This window comes from Ictalurus punctatus, chromosome 4 (genome assembly GCF_001660625.3).
Source record: "Ictalurus punctatus breed USDA103 chromosome 4, Coco_2.0, whole genome shotgun sequence".
NCBI lineage: Eukaryota > Metazoa > Chordata > Actinopteri > Siluriformes > Ictaluridae > Ictalurus > Ictalurus punctatus.
Genome location: NC_071284.1, coordinates 6,200,890 through 6,219,365, shown reverse-complemented (window position 1 = coordinate 6,219,365; position 18,476 = coordinate 6,200,890). Strand labels below are relative to the sequence as shown.

General features: G+C 40.3%; 1 protein-coding gene across 1 annotated transcript; it reads right to left on the bottom strand.

Moving 5' to 3' along the window:
* Window positions 1-652: 652 nt before the first annotated feature.
* Window positions 653-18,041, bottom strand: tmem91 (transmembrane protein 91). The gene is made up of 3 exons (XM_017465164.3): window positions 17,465-18,041; window positions 10,629-10,775; window positions 653-5,177 (listed from the first exon to the last, which is right to left on the bottom strand). Exons 1-3 carry the CDS (start codon window positions 17,876-17,878, stop codon window positions 5,022-5,024), a joined length of 717 nt encoding a protein of 238 aa, XP_017320653.3. The 5' UTR covers window positions 17,879-18,041; the 3' UTR covers window positions 653-5,021.
* Window positions 18,042-18,476: the final 435 nt, after the last annotated feature.

Here is an 18,476-nt window from a genome sequence, read left to right as displayed (position 1 = left end):
ACTTACTAACGTGTACTCTCTGGCACATGTGTATTTATTGGTTTCGAGCCAGGATTCATTATTATACATGAACATTTACACAGGATATGGGAATCAGACATATAACGTATGTAGCAGATGCAGAAACATCTCCCAGCTCTTGGAGATGTCTCACCAAAACAACAACAAAGCTTGAAGCACCTTGACTTTTTTTTTTTTCACCGGAGCTTGGAACGTCAGCATGTAGCCGTTTGCTTTCTCCGTGAACACAGCGGAGTCTGTTATCTCACGTCTCCAGTCTGAGGTTGGTCTGCTAGCTGTAGATGTAACACACTGCTCCATACTGTGATCTGGCCCACTTCCTCAGCGGGAACATGGCTCTGAGTGTGTCTGACAGGACGAGGTTGCTCGGCCACTGCTTCATGGCCTGAATCTTTCACAACAACTGACATTATTTGCCCTTTGAGTCGGCAGAGGATGTGTGTACGTTGCTGATGGAGGAGGAATTATTTTGTACTTTTTTTGGTTTGCCTCACCCGTAAGCCGATTTTAAGTAGCAAATGAGCGTCCGACACTTAGCACTTTATTCTGCCTTGCATACATATTCACTTTCGCACATTTTGTAGTGTTACAACCAGGAACTGAAATGGACTTAATCAGGATTATTATATAATAATGATGAGTCTTTATTGGTCGCATATACAGTAGAGCACAGTGAAAATTGTTTTCTTCGCATACTCCAGCATGTCAGGAATTTGGGGTCAGAGTGCAGGGTCAGCCATGACACGGTGCCCCCTGGAGCAGAGAGGGTTAAGGGCCTTGCTCAAGGGCCCAACGGTGGCAACTTGGCAGTGCTGGGGCTTGAACCCCCGACCTTCCGATCAGTAACCCAGAGCCTTAACTGCAAAGCCACCACTGCCCCCATGTCGTGAATCTACACGACATAGTCCATAAAACTGGGCTATGTTTGGAAAGAACATACCTAAACAAACAAAGCTTCATGAAGACCAAGCTATCAAAACGACAAAGAAAGTTCTGGAAAAAACTTTAAGCATCACTTTGACGACCATTAAACCCATTATTAACTCGTAAATTCATGGCGTACAGTTTAATCCCAGTTACGTCCATACACTCCGTCATTATTTTTGCCTGGTAACTCACACTAGCATGCTCCGATATTAAGACGCATGAATCTCTGCAACGTTTGCACGTCTGCTAACGCTGCAACGGACCCTCGTATTTAGTATCAGCTACATTTGGTCCACTTGCTAGTGTCTAGCTTTAATGATTAAAAGTAAATGTTTTAGTTTGAAGGTTGTAATAGTATGACTCAGGTGTACTGCCTACCTATATTAGTGAAGTGTCTATGAGGTTTTGTGTACTGTGTATTTCCTGTCAGTGCAGAGAATAACACCTCCACAGTTACGCTGTAAATAATCAACCCTGGCTTCATGGTAATTATATAACCAAACACATGAGGATGAATCATTGTTTCTGTGAGCTGTAGAACACGAAAACATGACAAGCAAACAACAGAGCAACATTATAATGGAGTGCGTTGCATAAAACTATAATGAACAATATGTTTGCACACAGCACTTCTTTTATTCGTGGCTTCACTCGAACCCCTTCTGTTCGGCTCACTTCATTCAAGCAGGGCCATTTTTCTGGAACCTGACAGGGCTTACTGAGGCGAAAGCAAACGCCCACACACCGAGGCTTTTTTTTCCTTTTTTTTTTTTTTTAAGAGGTACAGTTGTTTTTTTTTGTTTGTTTTTTTTTTATACAAGGGTCTCAGTGCACAATCCCCATGCAGATGTTGAAGAGTAGTTGAAGTTGTCTTAAGGATGGAAGGACAAAGTTGGTGTAAAGTCCCAAACCCAAAACTTTCACACACACATTAATGGCATAATCTCACTGCATGCCTGTAATCAAAGAGAGTGGGGGGATGGGATTGAAGGGGGGGTCTTAGCAAATTTTTCCACCCAAGCAGGAAAAATACACTGTAATGCTGTGGAGATCAGACGACAAGCAAGTGAGGAAAAACTACAGGTCTTGTGTTTGAACCCAGGCAGTACTCACGCACTGGTTAGGATTGAATGAGCTCCAATCCAAGGGCTGCCCGAGAGCCACTGAGTCCTTGAACAACATCCTTAACCCTCAACTGCTCAGTTAGTCACTACGTGAGGTGACTCTGACTTCGGAAAATGCTCCTGTGTCAGTGCTGCTATTATTAGACTGTGGAGAGGCATCTCTTAATGGCGTAGTGAAAGTGGGTCACATTTGTGTGGCGGTCTAGGAAAACCCATCGTATGTCATTGTAGCAAAAATGCCAGAAATTACAAAAAAAAAAAAAACGAGGGGGTTTTGTGCCAATAATATACATCGACTATAAATATACTTTACCAAAATAATGTGGAAATGTTTTTATTTAGGCTACTTTCTAACCTAGCCTTGTGTAAGGAGCCAGTTTAACAAACAGTGTTGATGCAGCTATTCTGCCTGAAATCTTACTAACTAAGTGCGATTTCCCCACACAGTGAAAGTCACGTGTTGATCAAGCTGCTACTGTGGTGCTTGAAAGTTTGTTAACCCTTTTGAATTATTTTTAAATATATATATATATATATATATATATATATATATATATATATATATATATATATATATATATCCAGATAAATATGACCTAAAACAACATCAGATTTTCACACAAGTCCTAAAAGTGGATCAAGAGAAACATATTAAACAATAGAGACAAGAACATTATACTTGGTCATTTATTTATTGAGGAAAATGAACCGATATTACATAAGTGTGAGTGGGAAAATATGGGAACCTTTGCTTTCAGTATCTGATGTGACCAATGACTGCAACTAAACGTTTCTGGTAACTGTTGATCAGTCCTGCGTATCGGCTTGGAGGAATTGTAGCCCGTTCTTCAGTACAGAACAGCTTTAACTCTGGGATGTTGGTGGGTTTCCTCACATGAACTGCTCGCTTTAGGTCTTTCCACAACATTTCTATTGGATTAAGGTCAGGACTTTGATTTGGCCATTCCAAAACATTAACTTTATTCTTCTTTAACCATTGTTTAATAGAAAGACTTATGTGTTTAGTGTGGTTGTCTTGCTGCATGACCCACTTTCTCTTGAGATTCAGTTCACAGACGGATGTCCTGACATTTCCCTTTAGAGTTTGCTGGTATACGTCAGAATTCATTGTTCCATCAATGATGGCAAGTCGTCCTGCGAATCCTAGAGGTTTACATCCTTTTGCCACTCGCACACATATGTAATATAGGATCATTTCCCTCAATAAATAAACAACCAAGTATAATATTTCTCATCTGTTTAACTAGGTTCTCTTTGTATACTTTCAGGACTCGTGTGAAAATCCGATGATGTCATATTTATGCAGATATATAGAAAATTCTACAGGGTTCACAAACTTTCAAGCACCACTGTATGTCACAGCAAAACAAACATAAGTCCAATCAATATATTTTGATTCAGACAGCAGATACTGTCAAAATGTCCATGATGCATCCTGCACCATGACATCATCAAAACAGAGAAGAGTGCAGAGTTGACTGAACTAATAGGGGATTATTTCCTCACCAATGTTCGTGCAGAGATGGGTCGAGTGAAGAGACAACAAGAAGTCTGTGAGTGACTTTTGTCTCGGGATGAGACAGAGACTAATGTGGATGATGCTGATAATCAAATTGAGAACTAATTTAGCTTTGTAGACGTAGAATTCATTAAATTTAGTCAATAATGGGGTTTTTTTTTTTTTTTTTCATAAGTAGTTTTGGTTATAAATGCAGAGGTATGTGGAACAATGAAATCTTTAAATGCAGTTTTGTTTTGTTTTTTGCTTTTTCACTTTTGGGGCTAATCGCCTTTTTTTTTTTGTTTTTGTTTTTTTAATACTACCATTTTACTTCTGTTTGAGACGCATGAAAAACGAGAAACATATTTCAGTTCAGGAAAATCGGAAGCTTTACAGAAGTATACAGCAGGAAATCTGACCCGTGTGAAGGGTTTTCCCAGGCCGCCACGTAATTCCGTCTTTCCAACTCTCTCAGAAACTGTTACATTTGCTGCATGAAGTCTGTTCACTGGTCCATTCGTTGTCCTTTATGGTCCTTTTAGGACAGAAATGTTTTTTTGGCACACAGTAAATTTGAGAAAGGGTGGTGCAGTGGTGCAGTGGGTAGCATTGCTGCCTCACAGCACCAGGGTCCCGTGTTCGATCCTGAGCACAGTTTACTGCCTGTGTGGAGTTTCCCGTGTGGGATTCTACCATTTTTCTATCTGGTTTCCTCCCATCTCCCAAAAATATTCTGATACATGAATTAACTACTCTAAATTACGCCTAAGTGTGAATGAGTGTGTGTGAGAGTATGTGTGTACTGGCATCGCATTCAGGGTGTATTTCTGCCTCTTTCCCAGTGTTCCTGGGATAGGCTCTGGCTCCAGCGCAACCCTGACCAGGATAAAGCACGTACTAATAATAAATGTTTAAATAAATTTGAAACAGGAGAGAATTATTGTCAGAAATAATGCCGTGTCCCATAAATTGTATCCAGATGTTACTGGATATAGTAACTCTAAAACTGTGCCATTGTTTTATAGGAGCAGGAGGAACACGACCTGCAGAAAGCTCTGTTCTTTTAATCCTTGTCAAGTCCTTCAAACAAACCCTCGGGTCTCAGAAATCATTTGGGAGGAGCCAGCTCTTATCTACGCAAGCTGTTTTTGCTCCATGGCATTGTGCCATTGCTGCACTGCTGTAAGTGTTCCAACAAAATGCGAGACATGTCTCTTCTGTTAGATTTGTCCTGAGATCCGTTTCCCATCTGTCGTATTAGCGTCCATCCCTCTACAAGTCCAGACGGTTTCGATCCGGGAAGGTTAATTAGAATAAAAGCCCAGTGTTAATACATCTTTGTGAGTGTATGAACAGAATTTCATTGTGTCTTCAGGAGGCGGGGACAGCATTGTAAAAAAGGGGAGGGGCCTGACACGGAGCACACGTTACGGCGGCTTCCCGGACAGGTAGGAGATGAGCGCGGCGACTGCGCAAATGTAGGTGATGATGCCGAAGATGATGGAGACGATGGAGAGCCACAGGGTGTGACGAGACGCCTTGCTCGCTGCCTGGAAGTCGCCCTGCGCCCACGCTTTGTTCGTCTGGCAAAATAAAAAAATCAGAACAAGATCAAACATTAGTGCTAGACATCTCACTGCCATCCTGATGAATTCATCACTCAGCCGCAGTGATTATCAATGCACCTATATACCTATATATATATATATATATATATATAACATTTGTATCATTTTTACAGTATTACTGAATGCTATATTCTATATTATACTATATTATAATATTATTGTTTCTGTTTCTTGAAAAGTATTTTTGCAGTAAGTACAGTTGTACGTTTGTAGCATGTAATTTGTACAGCAGCTTACTATCCAGGAACACTACAGGATTTATTTTTTTTTTTACATTTTGAGTACCAGTAGGGGTGGAAAGTACTCGAGTAATTGTACATTCTTACTATACATAAGTATTCATTTCTCGTAATTATACTTTTACTTGAGTATTACTGAAATTTAAATTCTAGTAATTTGTGGTAGTTTATAGTAGATAATGACTATAAACTAATTTTTATTTGTGACTACAATCAACAATTGCTTAAAAACATTCCAACTTCCAACTAAAGCTAAAGTACACTGTGCCCATTTTGGCTGGAAATGTGTGTGTGTGTGTGTGTGTGTGTGTGTGCGTGTGATTTCAGGGAAATAACCCGTGTTAGGCTGGTGTGTGCATTTCCACAGAAAAGACTCATTTACAAGTCTGATGAGATGAACGGCTCGGAGTAGAATCTCCGAGCTGTCATCCCATAATTACCGTAATTCTGGCATGACGTGAATGCACTGATACTCGGCTAGAGTTTGCATGCATAATTATTTAAAGACAGAAATAGCAGGTATAGGAGGCAGAAGGCCCAAACACACCTCATGCAAATACAGATAAAAGCATTCCCTTAGCCGTTGTTAGATTCTGAGTGGGTCCTGGTGTTGTTTTGAAACAGGATGTTTAAAAGCCAGGATGCTATCTGACAAGCGTAAACTCGCAGACGTTAATTGCTACTATTGACCCTTTTGGCGTAGTCATTTCCCCACACTCTGAGACAAATCAGCATTTAACACTGAATCTCTCAGAACGTCTTCTGAGCTGTACCCAATATAACCCCTGGCTGTGGGACCATTTGGCAGAGATAGACCAGACATAAACCTTATACCAGAAGCAATATCTTCCATATAGTGGCGTGTTGCTGACCATTACTGCAAAGCAAATCTCTGCAGTGAGAAATCTGCGATCTGGCACTGTGTGTGTCCAGTCAGGCCTAAACCTCTTAGATCTGTCAGTAAACTAGCACCAACCATTTATTGCATACATTATATGCAAACTCACTTCAAAAGCTGCAGGGCTGTGAATCATCAATGAAGAGAAATATTCATCAGATTTCTTTATTTTCATAGCTTCACTTTCATTACAGTGCTGAAGCAGAACAGCTTCAGGTTTCTGAGTCACGCACAAGAAAATGGGATACTCTGAATGCCCGGTCAATCAGAGCGACCCTGGCCTATCATGGGTGTCTGTGGGCTCACGTATGCGGAAGAGAGCAGATAGCAATTTCCATTTAGAAAAGATGCAGTAGTGAGACTTCATGTGTCTTAGTGGATGTGCGTGTTAGCCTTCATTCCCCTACCAGCCAGTGATATGGGAGCCAAATTGGGGAGAAAATGGGCAAAAAATCTAAAAGAAAAAAAAAAAAAAAAAAGGACAGCATTTACATTAGAACTCGCACAGGCTTCAATGATCGACGTTGGGGATTCGATTCCCGCCTCCGACCTGTGTGCTTGCATGTCCTCCTTGCTTGCATGTGCTTCGGGGGTTTCCACTGGGTACTCTGGTTTCCTCCCCCAGTCCAAAGATATGCATGGTAGGCTGATTGGCATGTCTAAATTGTCCACAGTGTGTGAATGGGTGTGCGCAATTGTGCACTGCGACGGATTGGCACTCCATCCAGGGTGACCCCCGCCTTGTGCCCCGAGTCCCCTGGGATAGGCTCCCCGCAACCCTGTGTAGGATAAGCGGTACAGAAAATGGATGATTGGATGGAAAATTCTGCTTTCTTTTGCCACGAATTACCTCTCTCAGCAATATGCTCTCAGTTTTCCACATGCTTTTGTTACTGTATTGGTTTCATTTACTCCTTCCATCATATTTCGTTAGTTTGGTCTATTATCTAGATCACCCGAGTCTTGTTATCAGTTAATGACACGATGTACATGTATATATTTCCAGATTATGTTCTTGGTCTTGGTTTGTACTTCGTTTCTCGCTTATTGTATCGTGCTTTTTGTCTATCTAGTTACTTTATATGCGTTTTCTCATTTCTGTATTTCTATCGCATTCTTTTATCAAAACCTTCTTGCACCTGTATCCTGGTGTCCGCGCATTTCCTCGTTTCCTTCCGATTTCTTTGTCTACGAGATCTGTTTTTCAGCTTAATTACAGCTTAATTCCGTCATCTCGAAGAGCCTAACCTCATTGTCATCATTAACAGCCCTTATTTTCAAAAGCACTTCATCCTCCATTGGAAATCTATGATAACAGGCTGAACATGATGGATTTAATTCAATCTATAAGGAACTCGGTTGACCAGAACACCAGGCTACTGCCATGTGATCCAACCCCATGAGAACTGTAATGGAGAATTTACACAGGCCTGGACTTTACATGGTGAGCAGAGAGAAAGAGAAGAGAGAGTGCATGTCACAGAGTCTTGTACTACCCTCCTGACATCTTAACTTTGGGCTTTGTGTGTGCAATTATGTGTGTGCAGCAGTTTGGAGGCTCAAGTCATAGAGCTTTATATGAAAGGAAGGTTCGAAAAGCTTGAACTGATTTATGTAGTTACCTGAATTGGATTTCAAGACTAACTAGATTTAGATGAACAGTTCCTACCTTACAGTATAAATCAGGGCAAACTTTGCTATTAGAACTACCACAATTTCTAATCCTCATTCTGTTACTGTCATGTCAAGGTCAGCGTCACATACCTGTCTATACCAAGCCTTCTAATTCATTGCTATCGTGTTAACGATTATGACGACGTTTCTGGTTTATGTCTTTGTCTGTCAACTAAGTACTGTACTGCTTGACTTCTGCCTGTTGGTTGACCCTGCTTTTCATTTTGGTTTTGTCTGCCATTGTAAAAAAAAAAAGAAGGGAACTTAACGAGCAACTGTCAAAGTTTCTGACATTTAAACAAGTAACCCATAAAATATTTGCTTTGGTGGAACAATAATCACATTCCTATAATGCTCGCATTTAACTCTGTGACAAAATCAAGAATTTTCTCTTTACCTGGTCTTAATTAAGTAAAAAAAAAAAAAAAAAAAACCCTGCTCAATCAATTAACGTTGAAACAACAACACCACCAACAACAACAACGACAACAACAACAGAATCACCAACACCACCACTGTTATTATAATTTTTATTGATGGTGTTGAGAATTTATGCAGGTCTGGATCAAGTCTTTAGCAACCACTACTACTACCACCACCACGACCACTACTACTACCACCACCACGACCACTACTACTACCACCACCACTACTATTACTACCACCACCACCAATACTACCACTACTACCACCACCACCACCACCAATACTACCACTACCACCACCACCACTACTACTACCACTACCACCAATACTACCACTACTACTATCACTACTACCACCACCACTACTACTACCACCACCGCTACTACCACCACCACCACCAATACTACCACTACCACCACTACCACCACCACCACTACTACGACTACTAATAATCATCATCAGCATTTTTATTATTATTATTATTATTACTATTATCATCACCATCATCATCATCATGGCTCTATGACCTCAAGCAACGAGGGGAAAAAAGGCAATTTTAACAATTTATTATTATTTATTAACGTTATCACAGGGTTAATGTTTCAGGCTTGTATATTTTAATTTATTGTTATAGTTGTGGGTGTTTCCTTTAACAAAAATGTCTTTAAAATGGAAACGCACCAAAAACTTTATCCCAAGGTTTCGGGTTCATCAGTGGTAAAGCAGCTATAGTAAATGAACAGTAAGTGCTGATTCTGTACTGTCATGTTCATATTGTTAAGTGGAACATTAGACATTCATCATGTACCACAACAGGACCACTGTTGTAATACTTAGCCGTTTCGAGTCGTATAATGCTGTATATCTAGCTGTAGCATCACAGGAATAAAACTATGTCATCTGTGCTTGTATCCAAAAGTTGCAAACTACTGTAAAGTGCTACGCTGCCTTTCTGACAGCTCTATAATAAATGATACGTACCGTCTCAGGCGCCCTATACATTTTTGCTAGAAATTTCATATTACAACTTCTTCATTAGTGTGCCAGTAGAAAAGGGCAAATTTTAGATTTGAAGAAAAGTAAAGGTTACATAGAATATTGTGGATGTCGTTAAAGAAAGTAAAATATTCAATAGTGGAGCACTTTTCAGATATAAATAAATCATAGAGCATGTTCTGGGATTTTACCTGCAGTTTTATGAATTCATGTTTTATTTTTGTGTCCAAAAATGGTCACTTATCACCTCACTCCTGCTCGCGCGATACTGCTGAAATATCGAACAAAACGGTTTAAATACGAACTCGGTGGACTTATTTCGGCTTATTTTGTCCAGCGTTAACTTTCTGGTACTTTAGACAGAAAGAACGCTGATCCGTCTTGCGGAGGAATATACAGAACGTAATCTTGCATTAATCTTTGACTTTATTATCTGAATCACAAACATTCTGTCGTACTGAAGGAATGGGAAAATGTACAAGCGTGACGGCTGCCCTGTACCGTGATTTATGACTCCTGTTCCATTTCCACCTCTTGTTCATTATTCAACATTTCAATCTTATTTCTCCTGCGTAACATCTCTCGCGGTTTTTATATTTCATTAAGGAACAGAAGTAGTTCAGTGCCAGATGCCTGGAGTTGACTTGTTATTGGAAATCTTTATTCTGGCATTTAATATAGTCGTAGCTTTATGTTTGCAAAAAATTCCATCATTTGGTTCTCACTTGAAATTCAGATCCTATTTTTATTATTTTTATTTTTACAACCGCAAAGACAATCCGTCCCTTAAATATGTTCCTATAGAAAGTGAGTTAAATAGTCAGCTAAATCCTTAAGCATTAGGGATCTAATCTCATAAATGTATTAATGGCGTAATGGTTATTAAAGGAACTGTTTGACTTTGTCTTTTCAGAGCTACGTCTGCTTATTTAAGTACATTTATGCCACGGTGCTGAATCCTCAAATTTGAATGGGATGATTAATTTTCTATAAAAGCAGCTCTGACACAAGTTCTGGCTGTAATTTTAAATAGGTTTAATTCGATAGGTTGGATTAAAAACTACTGATTACATCTTCAATGTTTTATTTCGTGTAATATGTTTGAATTAAACTTAATATTTAATTTTTTTTTTTTTTTAGATAAGTATTTACTTGGTAGAGGAATGTTTGTACCTTCTGAGACAGATAGAAGGCAGCGATGCCTAAAGGCCAGAAGCAGCAGAGCATGGAGAAGAACGCCAGGCCGAGGTGATCCTGCGGGATCATGAGCGGGAAGTTGCTTTCGCTTTCCGTGTCAGTGAATTCGTCACTGGAGGAATCCTGGAAGAGAGACAGAGCAAAAGTTATGACTTGGCGTAGAGGAGATACAGTAATATCACAGCTGGGGATGCACTTAGAGCGATCAGTATGAAACGGGTGGAAGGCAAGGTTACTGATATGTTTAAAACTTTTTAATAAAGCACATGTTTACATTAATGCGCTCGCTCTAATATATGTTATCGTATCTATAGTATATTAACAACTAACTCAAAGGGACTCGATTCAGACGCAGACGTTCGTATACATTTAAGCCTAACGATAAATTGATTTACCTGGTCAAGGTGTTCTTTAAGGAACACATGTAGGTGTTTTATGGTGACTCTTTCTGTAGGGAGAAAGTTTATTTTACATGTTGTGGAAGAGACTAAAGCTGTTCTTTTAAGTTTTCCACCATGGGAACATCTCCAGAACTGATGAATTTGCATCTTTTGGTTTCTTGACAATGCAAAAAGCTGCAATTTTTGTATCTAACTTCAAGAGAAAGTCTGTTTATAGTCATTCTTTAATGCATAAAACAAAAACACACACATTTGCTTAAAAGTTGGCTCTCTTCACACCACATCGTGTTTTATTCCATACATATCAAATATGTAGATTAAAGAGAGTGTTCCTTAATCTCAAATATCACCAATCATTTTAGAATGTCAATGGACAAAACGTACAATCTATTTTACTTTGAGCCTTGGCATTTTTTGGAACAGCTTATTTGAAAGCCATGAATATACTCAATACCTAACCTAACACTTACCTACTGTAAATATGTATTCAAGTTTATATGTATAAATGTATATATGTAATTCAAGTTTCTTAAATAAGTGAACATGTAGAAGCTATACATTAGGGCATCATAATAGTGTAATAGATGCATAACTGCTTATTTCTTTTTAAGAAATCATGCAGCTAACTGGGATATGGGTTTGTACTGGATGTATAGGATGTATAAAATATTGCGCTTTCATAATAACTACATTAACGGAATTTGGCAGACACCCTTATCCAGAGCGACTTACACTTATCTCATTCATACATCTAAGAATGGGCTCAAGAGCCCAACAATCGCAGCTTGTCGGTGCTGGGGTTTGAACTCACAACCTCCTGAGCAATAGACCAACACCTTAACCACTGCGTGGTGATCACCACCTTAGTTTTTGATCCAAGTGGTGCAGGCAACTTTTCTTTACCTATTTCAATCCGGGCTAAAGAATTCACCGTCGCGATTTGTTAGTGGAGAATGCAGGATAATTTTTTTTTTATCTAGTTCTACAGAGAGCTACGTGATTCTGAGATCAAAACTATCTAACAGCAGAATGGGGGGAAAAAAAAAAAAACCCCTGTGCTATAGTTACGCCCCAAAGCTTAGTCTTGTTACATTCAGTTACATTCATACTGCTTGTGTTTCATTATACGCTGCTACAGTCTGAGTGAATTAGACAAACACTGTGTCGTTATTTTGGATTTATATGATAGTTTTATAATGCTGAATGTTTTGAGTCAGTTGAAAATGGAAAGCTATGGCACATATTCAGGCAATGCTTATTGTATTATTGAAAATGTACCATATCGATATGTGACTGTACTGTATCGAATTCTTATTTTGTGCATCGGTAAACCCCTAGAATACTGCACAGGCTCTCCATACAAGGCGAACACCTCATTAATGTGAATTAAGTAACTTGTGGCATAAGAACACAACATTTGCAGTTATAATGGTCCCAAACAGTCCATTCATAGTAACTGTATCCTCTTCATTTTCATTATCTCGTAGATACCCTTCAATTTATAAAATATTACCATAGTTGTGAAATGCTCATTACACTCATTCCAAAGCATCATATTTTCTGCATGCGTTGATGCTGCATCCTGTTTTGTAATGCCTCGTCTGGAGCCTCTTAGCTAATGTGACTGAATGAGGTTATGCCAAATACACAGCAGCAGAGCCTCCCTTCAGGCGAATAGTGACTTGTTCGTTAAAGAAAAAATAAAAAAATAGCAGCAATTTCCATCTCTCTACTCCTTTCTGACCTTGTCTGAATGTTCCTCATGTTTCAGTCTCTCCAACAACTTTATTTCCTCCAGACACACATCATGAATAATTTATCTCATACCAAACCTAATAATAAAGAATGGGAGAGATTTGTGAAACTGCATAACTGGGTATTTTTTTTTGGTCTTATTAAATTCAAAACAGAGAAAAGGAGATGCTGGTGAGGGATCAGCTGTTTATAGCTGCTGCAATGTAAGTGATAAGGGGAACTGACCTGCTTAGCAGACGTTCTACAACATCTGCTAAAATAGCTGTTATATAAGAGGAATGAGTCAGTTCAGGATGTGCTGTTATAGGAATATGATCAACTCTGGGGAGGTAACTGACATCACACCATTATGTTGTGGATTATTTTCCTATAACAGCATCCCTGAAGTGTTTTATTCCGTACTTACAGAACAGGATGTTAATTGCATCTCTGTCTTTCAAAGGCTATTAGATTTTTTTTTTTTTTTTTTTTTAGGAACGAAAAAGGAGAACTTGACAATATTAAGCGCAAAGAGAATCTCATGCAACATTCTTCATGATAGCCGGTAGAGCATGAGACAGGGTCGTGGTTTTGAGTCCCACGCTGAGCACCAAACCCAGCCATTGGGGTTGTACAAGCTAGTGCACTCTCCATGCCAGTCCCAAGCCCGGATTAAAAGGAGGGTTGCGTCAAGAAAGGCATCCGGTGCCCAATCAAATATGAAGATCATGTTTGGAGACGACGGAGCCGTTGTGGCGACCCCTTACGGGAGGAGGAGGAAAAAAAAAGTAGAAAAAAAAATGAAGAAAAAAAGAAGAAAAATAGGATAAAACAAATAAAAAGAAGAAGAAAATGAAGAAAAAGAAGAAGAAGAAGAAGAAGAAGAAGAAGAAGAAGAAGAAGAAGAAGCTCAGGGGTTAAGGCACTGGGTTACTGATCAGAAGGTTTGGGATTCAAGCCCCAGCACTGCCAAACTGCCACCACTGAGCTTTGCACAATTTACATCTGCCATTCTGGCACAAACCTCTAATGTGGGCGGGGCTTAACAGCAATTTACTCTCATTGGCAAGTGAGATTTGACCAGGAAGTAGAGACATCAGTGTTTTGGAGAGCGTTCTGGATGCGGTTCTCTGTAAAGTTAAAGTGTTTGTAATGGAAATTAAATACTTACTTATTCAGTATATTACTTTATATTAAACCTTAATATTAGTAATTAATATTTGAGGTTTGGGTAGTCTCATACAACTATTTTATTGAGATGAGCTCTCAGGAGAGGCACGGCACGGCGGCGTCATCATCACTGTTGTCATCCTTCTCAGCTGGACACTCGAGCTGTCGATCCAAATCTCACTTCCAATGAGAGTAAATTCACTGTTAAGCCCCGCCCACACAAGAGATTTGTGCCAGGATGGCGAATGTAAACTTGCGGAACGTGAACAAAAATTGGCAGCGTATTCATAAACCATGATTAGCGAAAAGGAAGCTTAGAAAACTGTTAACAAAAAAATGCTGTTTATTTGAAGACCATGTTAAACTTTGGCCATTGAGTTCACTGTTTTCAGTTTCAGAGTGTTTTTCTTCTCGCACACTGTATATTTTTGCTTGCTTCTTGAAAAGTTACGTTCAATGAAAACTCTTGGCACAAATTTTATTCCATACAATATCATTGCTAACCCTGCTCTCTGACCCTAACTTCCTAACAAGCTGGGATATGCAAAGACAACAATTTCACTGTGCAGTAAAGTACAGTACTTGTAACAAATAAGGGCTTCTTCTATTATAAACAAGTAAGGGATGTAAAATGATCTGGAATGATGTGAAAAAACCTGCATAAAATATGGCTTATAGGTTTTATAAGCCTTGCTGTCCCAGATACAGCTCCATTTTGTGTTGCCAGCATTCAGGCCAGGTTTTGATGGACTGTAATTAGAACCATATTATATCTGACCTCCGGATGAAAATCACCACTGGCGTGTGTAATGAACAGTGACAGCTAGAGCTGCCAGCTTCAAAAGAAGCTGAGGACTCGTGTCTGGTCTTATTGGCTCGTCTTTTCTTTTCATGTACAATTCCTCCATCTATAAACCATAGCCAAATCATTGGTGCAACACACACACACACACACACACACACACACACACACACAAATAAAGATAACTAGAATTTAAAAAAAAGGATTTGATGGTTTTCATTCTGGATCTTGACTCAGTCTTGCTTTCATTTGGAGACATTCTTGACCTTGACTCCCATAAGACTTTGTCTTCACTCAATTTTGAATAGTCCTGGTGTTAGCCTTGAGAATGTAGTTACACTAAATGGCCAAAAGTATGTGGATACCTGACCATAGAGTTACACCCATATGTGGGCCTTCCCCAGACTGTTGCCACAAAGTTGGAAGCACAGGATTATGTAGAAGGTCTCTGCATGCCTGACCTCAACCCCATTGAACCCCTTTGGGAAGAACTGGAACTCTGACTGCACACCTGGCCTCCTCATCCGACATCAGTGTCTGACCTCACTAATGCTCTTGCGGCTGAATTAGCACAAATCCCCACAGCCGCACTCCAAAAAAACAAGTGGAAATCCTTCCCAAAAGAGTGGAGGTCATTAGAACACCAATAGGGGACTGAACCTGAAATGGGATGTACTACAAGCACATAAGGGTGTGATGGTCAGGTGTCCACAAACATTTGGCCATATAGTGCATAGGTGATTTCCTTCGTCCTGATGTATCAGAATGTGGTGATACAGAGTGAAGTGGCTTAACATTGATCGCGTCTTCATGGGTTCATGCAATGATTTCACGTCCATTTTCTAGCAAATTTGGTCTTGGCCAATTCCCATTCACCAGCTACCATCTGAAGAGGGTGAAGCCAGCCGATCGCATCTTTTTAAACTGCTGAACATGCTGCGTCACAGGGCAGCGTAACACACTCAGAGGAAAGTGCTATCTGCCCTCTTCTGCATACATGAGCTCATAGATGCCCACGATCGGCTAGAGTCGCTGTGATTGACAGGAGAAAGAGTACACCATCTGTCCCACCCAGAGACCACGGGCAATTCTGCTCCCTTAGGTCTCGGCTTTACTGTTGCGCATGATGAGAAGTTTTTTTGTTTTCTTGACTGATCTTCTAATGAACACATGTATTGATCACAAATTGTAATGTCCTACATACTCAGATTACACGTGCTGGCTTATTAAACTGTTGATGCCATGGACACCATTCATCACTGAGGCAGTGTACTGCTGTTTCCATAGTGACAGCACCATGCGTTTCGGATTTTAGTTCCTGTTTAGATTCTTTTCTCCTCCCTCAGTTTGCCTTGTTACATGGTCAAGCGCAAGTTTTCCAAAAGTCCATCCATCCATCTATCTTCTATAGAACTTATCCTTTTCAGGGTCACAGGGAACCCGGAGCCTATCCCAGGGAGCATGGGGCACAAGGCGGGGTACACCCTGGACAGTGTGCCAATCCATCGTAGGGCACAATCACATACACATTCACACACCCATTCATACACTACGGACACTTTAGACACGCCAATCAGCCTACCATGCATATCTTTGGACTGGGGGAGGAAACCGGAGTACCCGGAGGAAACCCCCGCAGCACGGGGAGAACATCCAAACTCGGTGTGTTCCCCCTGCTTTGGGGGTTTTCTCTGGGTACTCCGGTTTCCTCCCCCAGTCCAAAGACATGCATGGTAGGCTGATTGGCATGTCCAAAAAAAGTGTCCGTACTGTAGTGTATGAATGCGTGTGCGATTGTGCCCTGTGATGGATTGGCACCCCAGCCTTGTGCCCTGTGACCCAGTAAAGATAAGCGGTACAGGAAATGGATTTATGGATGGATGGATGGCATAGTTACAGTAACAGAAAAAACTGTTTAAAAAGAAATTTTGCTTGAACTCTCTAAGTGTTGAGACCTAATTTGGAGAAGGACATGCTTATGACCACCCAAGCATGCCCAGGACATTGCAATTTATCCAGTCTTATTTGTCAATTTAAACTGCTAAATGAAACTGGTGGCAGCTAAAGCTGGGCAATATAACTATAGAATATTGAAAATGTGATTTCATGTCCCAATATAATTTTTTGATACTGCAGGGAATATTTATAAAATTTGTATTGATATCAAATTATTTTCGAATGGTTTTCTTTACTTATTTATTTTAAACCATTTTTTATCATTTAGAATTTTTGTAACTACATTTTTTTTTAACTCTACTTTCAGTATTAAATAGTGTATTTATTTATTTTGTATTAAAATAAAAAAAATCTTCAAGCTGAGTTTTCCACAAGTGTTTTAAATCAATACTTTTGACGCCAGTTTATAAAAAAAAACCTATATCGTCACACATACAGTGTATTGTGATATGATGGGTTTTTTTTTTTTTTGTCATATTACTGTGCACACTCGTAGTGGCAGCTTGGGGAAGGTTTCAGCTTAGTCCATCATTTTAATTAAGATCAAATTAATTAGATACAGTTTTGGATTTGAAAAATGATGTGGGAGTACATTCCAAACTGCTTTCGTTCCCCACCTACACAGTTCTCACTGTCAAGGTTGTAGCCTTCAGACAGTAGGCTTTCTTTAGTTAGTTAAGTGAAAGAAATGGATACAGAAAAAGACAGTTATGTAAACAAAAGGAGAGAAAGATGCACTTCAATCTCACCTCAAAGTCTGGCAGCAGGTCATCTTCATCCTCCATGCTGTAGGACACGCTGTGGACGTCTCTACTTACTGCCAGCAGCTTCCGTTCCAGAGGAGATCCGGGCCCGACGTCCATGAACGTGGTTTCCAGATATTCCTTGCTGTGGAGGCCCAGGGAGTCTGCAGGGCCCCATATCGGTGGAGCAGAAGTAGTGTAGAAGGACTCGAGTGTGCTGGGGAGCGAACAAGGATCCAGCAGCTGCTGCTGAGATACATCTGTAGGACCAGAAACGCTCCTCCATGCTAGCAACGGGGGTCTTTTTTCCTCTTCGCATCTCACAAAAACGCCCTTGAAGAGGCCGCTGTTGCCCGTTCTGGACGAGTGTGTGGGGCTGTCATCCAAAAGCGGGTGCTCCAGTTCATCCAGGCTCTCCATCCTGATTCGAGGGACGTGACTGTTGAGGAGATCTCAGACGGAGTTGAGCACAGCTCTTGCTTTTATTCTAGAGCGTGTAATCCATCTTTAATATATTTCTTTTAATTGTTGCTTCATACAAGCATGAATCATCTTGTAGGTGTGGAATTAAGACGCACGCATAAATTCCTCTACCCCCCACCCACCCCCCCTCCTTTCCTCTCTTCCTTTCCTCCCTCCAAGCTTGTGTCAGGTTCGATTGTGCTGATAAGCTCGTCGATCTCGTTCACGTTTCACTTTCTGCACGTCAGAAGCTATCTGCTCCGGGCCAAACGAGGGCCGAACGTGTGGTCAGTGTCACATTTCACATGATGGGATGAAACTCTGGCTTATAAATATTCTGATCAGCTTTGAGAAATGTAGGAGTCAATTGCAATGATGGAATGCTTTGTTAGCACGCCGTTGCAGTCAGGGTTGGGACAAAGAAAAAGAGCTTCGATTGCTAACTGTCCTGAAGGTCTGTCAGTTCTCACTGCCAATCTAAACGTATTGGACTCGACTAATGAGGTCAGAGCACTGGACTCGGATTGAGATGCAATGTAGACGATGGTAAGAAAAA

What these genes read in the sequence shown, in the direction of transcription:
- tmem91 (XM_017465164.3), bottom strand. Translation starts at nt 17,878, where the DNA reads ATGGAGAGCCTGGATGAACTGGAGCACCCGCTTTTGGATGACAGCCCC. An exon ending in ACCTGCTGCCAGACTTTGAG is followed by an intron (nt 10,776 to 17,464) that starts GTGAGATTGAAG and finishes TCTCTCTTCCAG; the next exon opens with GATTCCTCCAGTGACGAATT. An exon ending in CCTTCTATCTGTCTCAGAAG is followed by an intron (nt 5,178 to 10,628) that starts GTACAAACATTC and finishes TTATTTTGCCAG; the next exon opens with ACGAACAAAGCGTGGGCGCA.